The sequence below is a fragment of the Rhincodon typus genome, chromosome 17 (assembly GCF_021869965.1).
Source record: "Rhincodon typus isolate 14 chromosome 17, sRhiTyp1.1, whole genome shotgun sequence".
In the NCBI taxonomy this organism is placed as follows: Eukaryota; Metazoa; Chordata; class Chondrichthyes; order Orectolobiformes; family Rhincodontidae; genus Rhincodon; species Rhincodon typus.
The window spans coordinates 910125-920828 of record NC_063348.1 but is presented as its reverse complement, the minus strand read 5'-3'; the positions used below and the strand labels follow the sequence as shown (position 1 = coordinate 920828).

The window sequence follows — 10704 nt, the reverse complement described above, 5'->3', positions numbered from 1 at the left end:
TGAGCAGAGAGCCCACACACCACACCGTGACATCAGCAGAGACTGCACCTTGAGACAGCTTGCATAGCACATCGGAAATCAGAATTTAAAAATTGAGAGAATTGCTCACGAGCCAGTTTTGGAACCTCTAACCCAGCACAGGTTTTAATAGTGTGGTTTGGGAAGAGCAAACCATGGAGGGTCAAGCACATTAATAACAGTAAAGAATTAAAAAGCTACTCACCATTGGAGTCTTGTACTTGTGGGTCACCACTTCGTTAGTTTGTGGAACTGGAACCAGACGAGCAAGAGACAAAAGAAACAATTTAACCCAGAAACAAAGAAAGGTCATTGCAATCAGAGACTCCATTTACATACAGGCTGCTTTCATACACACAAGGGATGTCCATGTTTATAGATCGACTCTGACCAAGGCCACATACACCAGCATAGATGCATAAATATCCTGTGTACATCCGTGGTTACACAGGTGGACCGAGGTCACACTGCCGGACCGCGGTCACACAGCCCGACCGCGCCCACCCACGGTCACACAGCTGGACTGAGGTCACACAGCCTGACCGAGGTCACACAGCCTGACCGTGCCCACCCATGGTCACACAGCCGGACCTCCTACGTGTGTGGTCACAGCAGGACCATGGACTTACACTGTCTCATGTAGAGCTTATGAAAAGGACACATCCTAGGACATACATACAGAGGTCCTTTATATATAAATGCTTGGATTTACGTTTAAAGAGTGGACACATATTCATGATGTAAACTTTGCCCTTGTCAGAAAAAGATTTTGTAACACTGCAGTTTAGTAGAGTGAGAGGTAACGCTATTGAAACATACAACAAAGCTGAGACTGCATATACACAATTCACTTGACAGTGGGCCAGAATTTACTGCAGTCGGTGAACCTCAGACTTGTTCCTACATGCTGAATTTTCACAAGCACTTGCTGTGCAAAGGTGGTGTTAGTGGGCAATGCTAACAGTATGATGCCCTTGACAGGACAGCAAGCAAACAACTGCACACCTTAACCAGACTGACCACGAGCTGCACAAAGTGACAGGAAAGTGCAGAAAATGCTAAAGATACTCAGCAGGTCTGGCAGCATATACACAGAGAGAAATAGAGGGCATTTTTCAGGTCAATGACCCTCTGTCAGAACTGGAAGAATTTAGAATGGAATTGATCTTAAACAAGTGCAGAGGCAGGGAAAGCAGGAGGAGGAGGAGGACACAAAAGAGCACAAATGTGGAATGTAGGAGAGATTAAAAGGACAGGAGAAGCCAATGGTGCAAAGGGTAAAATTAGTTAGAAATGGGATACGTAAAGAAATAAAAAAATCTAGGGCAGGTGGAGTAAATGGAAAAAATAGAAGCGTGACCAACAGCTGCTTTGTAAAAACAACAGGGACAGAGGCGACGAACTGAAATATTTCAACGCAATGCAGAGTTCAGAAGGCTATAAAATGCCTGATTGAAAGATGAGGTGTTGTTTCTCCAGCTTACACTGCACGTCATGGGAATAGTGCAGGAGTCCAAGGACACAGAGGTCAGAATGGGAATAGGACAGAGTACTGAATATTTCCATTCATGAATTCAGCATCAAGCCAGACTCAGAAAGCAATGAAATGAGGAAAAAAAGAGACTCCAATGAAACTTAAACAAGTAATAACTAATTTTTAAATTTCCAACAATGACACTATACAGCAGAGACCATGTGGCGCTGTAGTTATTTTTGCAAATATATTGCTTGGCCGTAATGAACACTAACCATACTTTTAAAAGTGAAGGCTCCAGATCAAATGGCCAAATGCCAAGAAGTGTTCTCAATGTTACATTGGTCAATGGTGAGCAAACACAGTTTTGAGAGGCTCATGGAGCACAGGAACATGTGAATTAGAAGCAATAGGCCATTCAGTCCTTCAATAAGATCCTAGCTGATGTGGCTGTGGTCTCAGTTCCACTTTCCTATCTGACCACCCAACCCCCATCCCATCCTCAACTCTCCTGTTTATCAACAATCTGTCTAACTCAACCATGGATAAACACAATGATCATGTTTGCACTGCTTTCCAGGGAAGAGCATTCCAAAGATTAACACATTTCCTTCTTAAAAGGTAGGACATTTATTTTAGCCATATCCCTGGTTCTAATCTCTCCCACGTGAGCAAAGACTGGTTCAGCATCTACCTTGTCAAGCCCTCTGAGAATCGCATATGTCTCAATAAGATCGCCTCTCGTTCTTCAAAACTGCAATGAATATAAGCATCAGCCTGCCCATTTGTTTATCTTGTTCAGCAACATCTGGATTCATGCTTACCCTCATCATTGATTGTCGGTACAGCAGCGAAGGTGGTGTCTACTATACTGGAGGCAGGGTCAACTGAAGCATTAGATGATTATGTAAACAGTATATGAGTTATGGGCAAAGATCAGGAGAATGGCACTCTGCTCATTCAGAAAACATGTGCTAGCAATGAGGGGCTGAATGGCCTCCTTCTGTACCATAACAATCCTGTGATTCGGTGGCAAATTCAACAACAGACTTACATGCATTTGGAGTTCTGACACACAGACTGAGGCTGTACACTGTTTCACACACTCAGACTGTGTTTGTTTACACAGACTGAGGCTGTATGCAGTGTTTCACACTCAGATTGTGTTTATATACATGGATCAAAGATGCATGCAATGTTTCATACAAAGGCTCAGTCCATGTGCACATAAACACAGTCTGAAGATATGAAACATTGCATACAACACCAGTTTGGGTGTATATAAACAGACTGAATGTATGAACCACTGTACACAGCATCAGTCTGTATATATTTGAATACAGTCCAGGTATGTGAATCATTAAATGCATCCTCAGTTTGTGTGTGTTTTGGTACACAAATGTACTGAGGCTGTACACAATGTCACAGATGGAGCTATGGATACAAACAAATGTAAACGCACAGACCTCATCAGGCTGTGTGCCATGTCATGTATCCAGACTATATATATAAACGTACACTGAAGATGAATGACATGTGTTACATAACCAATCTGTATACACACTGAGGTTTAATCCAGAGTTGGACATTCAGAATGCATTTGTAGAGTCACATATTGAAGGTGTATGCAGTATCATGAATACACAGGGTGGGCATTAAAGCACTTGCACCAAGGCATCATTCCCAGAATTTCACCTACAAATGTGTGTTAATGAGCCTGGCCTCCGCAGGTCAGAGTGCACTGGGAAGAATGAGCGGAGCAACGCTTAGAGTCATTGTTCCAGTTAACAAGAGGCTCACACTGCCCCCCAGGGGAAAATATCTGCACTGTAGGGGAGAAGTTCTTCTGGAATGCATTTGAAATGCAATTGACTCAAAGACAAAACCTTTACAATTATGTGGCACTTCCATGTAGTAGGATTTGTCAAGGCATTTCACAGCCAGTGAAGCATGTTTGAAGCATAATCACTATTGAAATGGAGGCCAGATGGCATTCTTTCAGACCGCACAGATAGGCCAGCTTCAAGGATATCTGCTGTGGGACACGTGACACCAGGACACAATATGCCATTGAAAAGAGTTGTGTATAAATAATTGCATAGTTCCCTCGAGTGCTGCATTCCCTCAGACACTGCACTGGCAAGTTAGAGTCCTGATCAGCACTAGAATTGATAGTCATGGATTTCTGCACTCACCACAAAGCAGATGCTGCTAAAAACTAAATGTACAATATCAGATCAACATTAGGTTTGGTATGAAAGAAAGGTTTTTTTGTGAGGGCGGTGGGTGGGGGAAGGTTGTGCTGCAGGGAGAGGATGAAAGGCAGGAGGAGAGAGCAACAGTATAGTGAGGAAAACAGGGGAGGGGATTCATAAGGACACTCAGTGGACCAGACAATCAGGCAAGGAGGAACAAACTTACAGCAGCAACAGGAAAAGATATGGTGAATCTAATGTACTCTCATTACCTGAAGGAGTAGCAAGGTTTTCAGAGTAGTCAAGGCAGCGAGTCTATGTCGTATCACCATGAACACAGCAGACACTCAAATAAAAGGCAGGAGAGAAACAGAGGCACTCCTTGCTCTGCAAACTTCCAGCTTCCCATTCCCCACACTCCAAACATGCAGCTCCCCACCCCTGGGCACTTCTTACCTCTGGGTCATCCCTAACCCCCCTGGGCATCCAAACCTCTGGCCCCCATTCTTCGCTGGGTAGTCCTAGCCATGAACTCAAATATGCCATCCTGCAGATATTCTATGGCATTACCATCACCAAGTACCCCACAAACAACACTCTGGGGTTACCACTGACCAGAAACTGAACTGGACGCACCATATAATTACAGTGGCTAGAAGAGCAGGTCAGAGGATAGGAATGCTGCAGGGAGTGACTCTCCTCCTCACTTCCCAAAGCCTGTCCACCATCAACAAGGCACAGTTCAGGAATGTAATGGAATACTCCCCACTTGCTTGCAAGAGGCTTGACACCATCCAGGACAAAGCAGCCTGCTTGACTGGCACCATTAAGAATATTCCTCTTCTTCAATGCTCAGTAGTATTGAAAATAGCCAGAGTACCTATTTATGAGATTCATTGCAAAGATCCTTAGATAGCACCATCCAAACCCACAACCACTTACATCTCGAAGGACGAGGGCAGCAGATACATGGGAACACCACCAGCTGCAAGTTCCTGACTTGGAAATACATCACTGTTCCTTCATTGCCACTGGAATTCTCTCCCTAAGATGCAGTGGGTTTATCTAGACCACACTGACTGCAGTGCTTCAAGAAGGCAGCTCACCACCATCTTCTCAAGGGATGGACAACAAACGCTGGCCCAGCCAGTGACACCTGAATTTCAGCAGTTAGCAAAAAATATCACAATAAACCAACAATGAACACCAACCTCCTCCAGTGCACAGGACCTGGTACTGAATCACATCCTTGTTACAACCGAGTCGGCAAAAACCGACACACTCATAGGAAGCCTCTTTAATATATGGGACACACACACACACTCTAAAAGCAACTGGAGGGCCCAATGTCCATTCAACCTTGTGACATTCGGATATGCCACTGATGCTGTACGTACAGACCCAGACTGTGAAATAACGTCCTGACAGAATTTCCCTGTAATTCAGCACAGCATGTACATGGGGTTTACAGTGGACTTCAGTGCATCTGTGTCCATTAGGAGGCTACACTGAATTCAGTGCTGCACATATGTTGGGTTATACTGGGATTCAGGGCTATGGACACAAGGGTCTTGCAGTGGGATTCAGGGCAACAGACACAGAGGTTTATTCTGGGATTCTTACCAAAAACTTACAAAAAGGAATGTAAACTTACTAAATCAAAATAACGTTGTCTGGGGTGGTTATGTACACTGGCTCTTCAATGCTCACTTGTCTCTGAAGGCCTCTAATGGTACTGGTTTCTGTCCTGAGCTGTGAGGAGGAGCAATCAATTCCCCTTCCCCTACTGGCTGCTTTGAGCAACCTTTCAATCCTGAGGTCCAGTAGCACCAGACAGTGAGTAGGGAGCAGGGACAAGATTCACACAGAAGGGAAAGGCACATCTTTCCTGAGCGAATGTTCGCTCCACCTCACTCCTGGAGAAATGCTGCTCTGTCTTTTCAATATTCCAACACACTCAGTCACTGGGAAATTGTAGCATTTCTTTCAATATGACAACACCCTGAGCCACCGGGGAATGCAGCACTATCCTTTCAATATTACAGAATCCTCAGTCACTGGGAAAATATAGCATTTTCCTTTTGATACAACAACACCCTCATAAATGGGAAGTGTAGTGCTGTTTTTTCAATATCACTACACCATCAGTCATAGGAACAGCATTGGGCAAATGTGTATAACCGACCCCGTTGGCCTCAGTTCCTGCTCCCTTTACCATGAGGTCATTGTGAAACATCAAAACAATAAAGAAAGCTCCAGCTCATGGCCATCAGCCAGAGGAGACCTCCAGTAACTCCATGTCAATCTCACTGAAACTGTGCAAATGTCTGAGACTGACTGAGCCCTGGTTTCCCACTGCAGCCAGCGGCTGGGCTTTCAATGTCAAGCCTCTCCTGGTCTGCTTCGCATCCCTCCAATTCCTGTGAAGGAGTGTCTCTGTCACTCAGAGGTCAGAGTGTTGCTTGAGTCTGGCACAGAGCCAACATCAAATAGTTAATTACCAAATTCTTCCAGGACAAAGACTCCTTTGACTGTATTGCACTTTTTAATGTGATTCAGTTCAATGAAAACCTGAAAACAAACAAAAAGATAAAAGGTTATAAGCCAAGATTAAGAAAAACCTAAAAGCTAGGAATGCTATCTTCTTTCAGAAAACAAAATGCTGAATGTCATTGCAGATTTAGCAAAGAGCATGTAATAAATAAAAAGATAATTCCCACAATCTGCCACAAAGCAAAACTAAAAGAATGAGAAATTCTTGCTAAGAAGCATAGACAGCAGTAGACTGGTACCTTCCACTCCTTGCAGGAGGAGAAAGCATGGAAGAGAAATGGTTGGAATTAATATCAGGCACAGCAAGGAGACACCCAACACACTCATACCAGTCTCTCTCTCCCCCATTGTTGACCAGGCCTGGGGACCAGCAGGTCACACCAAGGGATGGCCTATTCCACACATGCAGTGCTTCCCTTCACATTTATGTACAGCCCCACCTAACACTTGAATAACACGGCTGTGCATGGTACAAATATATAATCACAACTCTAAACAGGTTTGTGCATACATGCCAGGCACAAAGTCTGCGCAGAATCGGAGTACAGTTACGGAACACCAATCATAGCACACCGCATTGGGCCCTCCTTCATTGTGGACTGCAGGCAGTGTCCCAGCAAACAGGCTATTCAGCCCGTTTAACTGTAGCTTGCGGATGTAACAACAGACAACTACAATCTAAACATAGAGGCAAGAGCAGGCCATTGAATTAGGTCAGTGACGATCTAGATGAGAACTTCATCTATCCACCCACCAATCAATTTTTTCCTCTCAGCCTTAGATTTAAACCAAGACACGGATATCTATCAATCTTAGCTTTAAAATTAACAATAGATTGCACATCAATTGTCATTAGCAGCAGTTTTTTTTTTCCTAAGGTTTATGTATGTTTCCCCAATTCCACTCCAAGTGAATCTGGTTCAAAGCATTACAGTCCTCTTAGTCCTCAATTCCAAACCAACTAAACCCTTTCCAGCTCACAGTTGCCCTCACTCCTTGCACCTTTTAATGTCTCCCCCCAGTTTATTCCAATTCCTGCATTCTCCATTTGCTTTAATTTTCCACCCTACTTCGTCAACAGCATCGTCCAAATCCATGACCACTTCCATCTAGAAGGACAAGGGCAGCAGATACATGGGAACACCACCCATGCAAGTTCCCCTCAAAGCTACTTGCTAACCTGACTTGAAAATTTATTGCTATTCCTTCAGATTAAGTGGATTCAAATGCTGGTATTAGTTCCTTTAGGGCATTGTTGGTCTACCTACAACAAATGGACTGCCGTGGTTGAAGGCACCAGCTCACCACCACCACCTTCTCAAGGGCAACTAGGGACAGGCAATAAATGCTGACCCAGCCAGCGACTTTAATATTCACTGAATGAATTTTTTTAAAATCCCATTTCCGATCTCTAATAATACTCATCCAGTTGAATTCACTCTCCTTTCCATTCTCACACATTCTAACCTCCAGCCTGACTCATTGCACTCACCTGCTAACACCAATAAGAGAAGGCATCAAATTGCATTTCATCCAAAGGTTTTGTCAAACTCCAGTTCGTTTAATCCCACTTTCATGTTGACATTCCATAGCTTTTCAGAAACCAGGGAGTTTCCAGGGAGCCAACAGCTTGCTCACTCCTCAAACCCATGACTAACTCTTGCCAACTTGATCCCATTCTCCAGAGTACTCTCTCTATTTTGGGATTTTTTCAATTCTAATTTGTGAACTCCACCAATGGTTTGAATCAGAGTTCCCACATGCACGTCCCCTGTTTATAAATTGCTACTCTCATCCAAATGCAGAATTAAATTGCTGCCTCTTTTGTATTCAGAATGTGCTGTAATACTGGACCAGAGTCGCTACAGTAAGGTCCCATCATTTGCCTAGTTACCCTTCAGAGCTACACTGAAGCTGTATCCAAGTACGATGGGAGTTTGGGTATCTGGTCATATCCCTGGAGACAGAAATCAGATCGACTGTCCAGCATCAGGTCTCTCCAAAACACACCCAGTGTCCATTGACTCTATTCTGCAAACACTTCAGCAGTCTAGATGCACACCAACAGCCACTGAAGACATTTCCCAGATCCACAATAAATCTCCAGAGCAACCCATAGGTGCATCACCCAATACACAGCATCACACTGCCCACACCCCTCCTCCCTACCACCTAATACACAGCACCACAGTGTCCAGACAAAATTCCCATCCCTACCACTCAGTAAATAGCACCACAGTGCCCAGACACAGACTCCCATTCCTAATACCCAATAAACACCACCACAGTGGCTAGGCCCAAACCGCCAATCCTACCACCTGTACCACGCACACCCACCTGAACTCTCAGCACTACCTCCCACCCACACCCTCATCCCTATCCCCACACTCATCACGCTGGCACCACCCATACCCACACCCCACATGCACCTCCCCATACCTCCACTCAGTCTTATCCCCCCAACTCTCCCCCCTACCACCATGTACACTCTCTCACCAGCCAGTCCCCTTTCACCGTGCATGCCTCCCCCCACTCATACCCACTCCTGCCAACCACAAACATATTCATTTCCCCTTTCTACACCTCTTACTGACCTACCCACAGCTCTAGCTCCTTGTCACCAGTCTATCCTTCTATCCACACTCACCTCCTGCATGCCAAACCCCAAACTGCAACTCCCCCACAACGCACCCCCATCATGTCATTTGTATTCACCCATTCCCACCAACTACGTGGACTGGCTCCCATCCCCACTGTCATCAGCTCATGGACCTGCAATGTCAACCTTTGCCCCAGTGCTGTGTGGTGTGGAGCCAGAACACTGCTTGCCCAGCTTGGCCCCCATTTACAGAGGCTGCTGGCTGAAGTTACAGGGGCACAGGTGTACAGTGTGTGGCACGCATATCCACAGAGCATATGGTAGCAAGGAAGGACAGAGAAGGCTGGGGGATGAGGAATGGATGGACAACATTCAGATTTAAATCATCAGCAGCACTGCGCCTCCCCCCACCTCTGAACTGGTTAGTGGAATAAGCATGGGATCTGTGCACAGCAGGAAGGGAGTCAGTCAGACTTCACAGAAGCTTGATTTAAACCTAGCAGTTAAGAAGGGTGTAGAGCAATCAGCCTTTATTACTTTTGTACATTTCAAAAGGGATACCTACCTCTCACCAACGTAAAGACTGGAAAGAAATCGTCAAATCAAGCAACACCTCGGAGCAAGCGAAGGACAGGCTGAGCCCACAGGTAACGTAGCAGAAGGATAGCGAGTGCAGACACACACACAGCACACGGGAACCACAGCACTGCTACTATGTCAAAACCTCGCCTCTCTTTACCCAGCAACAGAAATAAAAAAAATAGGGAACAACACCGAGCAAATGAAACTGATCACGGACACGGACAGATACGTCGGGGCCCAGATGAAGCCTCAAGCCGGGTGACCAGCCCCTCCCATGCCTCGCTCCTCCGCCAACTCACTTACCTGGCTTTGCACAAACTTTAGATTGATCCCTTCCAGGGTCACCTGCAGGAGGCCGCCATCTCCGGTCCTCATGTCCTGAACAGGGAACTCACCTCCGAGCTCGGGACCTGTGGGGTGACACCGCGGAGATAGCAGTGAGAAGGACATCCTCAGCCCTCTCGAAGGATAACAAACATACAATTAACTTACAGCGTGATCCTAGCTTTTGAAACCTGAGGTTGTCAAAATAGCTTCAACAGCCAGTGACTAACATCTGAATCATAGATACAAAAGACAGCAACCAATCTGTGTACAGTGAGATCCCATAGATGAGAACATGTTATTGAATAAATAAACTGCTTTTAAGGATTTGGTTCGGTCATATCGTGGTTTAAGATAGGAGGAAGATTACTGTGCTCTATTTCCAACATGGGCTTCCTTTGCAGTCTTCAGGAAGTTCTAACTGGAGCTTGGAAAAACTCAAGGTCATTGACAAGAGCAGGCATGGTTATATGAAAAGGAAATCAAGTTTAACCAATTTATTGGAGTTCTTTGAAGGATAACATGCTGTGGAGATTGGGGAGCCTGTTGGCGAACGTGACTTGGATTTCCAGAGGCATTTGATAAATTCCAAACAACAGGTTATTGTGCAACATGGAAGCTCACAGTGTGGGCATTACAATGTCAGCATGGACAGAAGATTGGCTGGCTGGCAGAAAAAGAGAGTACGCACACAACAGTCTTTTACTATTTCACAGAATATGGCAAGTGGGGTCCCACTGGGTACTGTGCTGGGCCATCAACATTTTATAATTTACAATGACTAAAGTGAGGGAAGTGAAGGTGTGGCTGCTAAATTCACAGCGGACACAAAAATAGGGGGGAAATATGTTGCGAAGTGGACATAAAGATGCAGATGGATACAGAAAGGTTGTGGGAGTGGGCTAAAAGTCTGGCAGATGGAGTAAAATGTGGGAAAATGCAAAGTTGCTCGCCTTGTA

The 10704-nt window shown here is 45.1% G+C and overlaps 1 protein-coding gene across 1 annotated transcript in view; it reads right to left on the bottom strand.

Moving 5' to 3' along the window:
• Positions 1-10704, bottom strand: part of madd (MAP-kinase activating death domain) — a 224082-nt gene that overhangs the window by 2721 nt on the left and 210657 nt on the right. Inside the window, exons 30-32 of the mRNA XM_048607272.1 lie at positions 9725-9831; positions 6189-6258; positions 224-270 (exon numbers count right to left, since the gene is read on the bottom strand). Coding sequence (XP_048463229.1) covers positions 224-270; positions 6189-6258; positions 9725-9831 — 224 coding nt within the window. The remainder of the gene's footprint in view (positions 1-223; positions 271-6188; positions 6259-9724; positions 9832-10704) is intronic.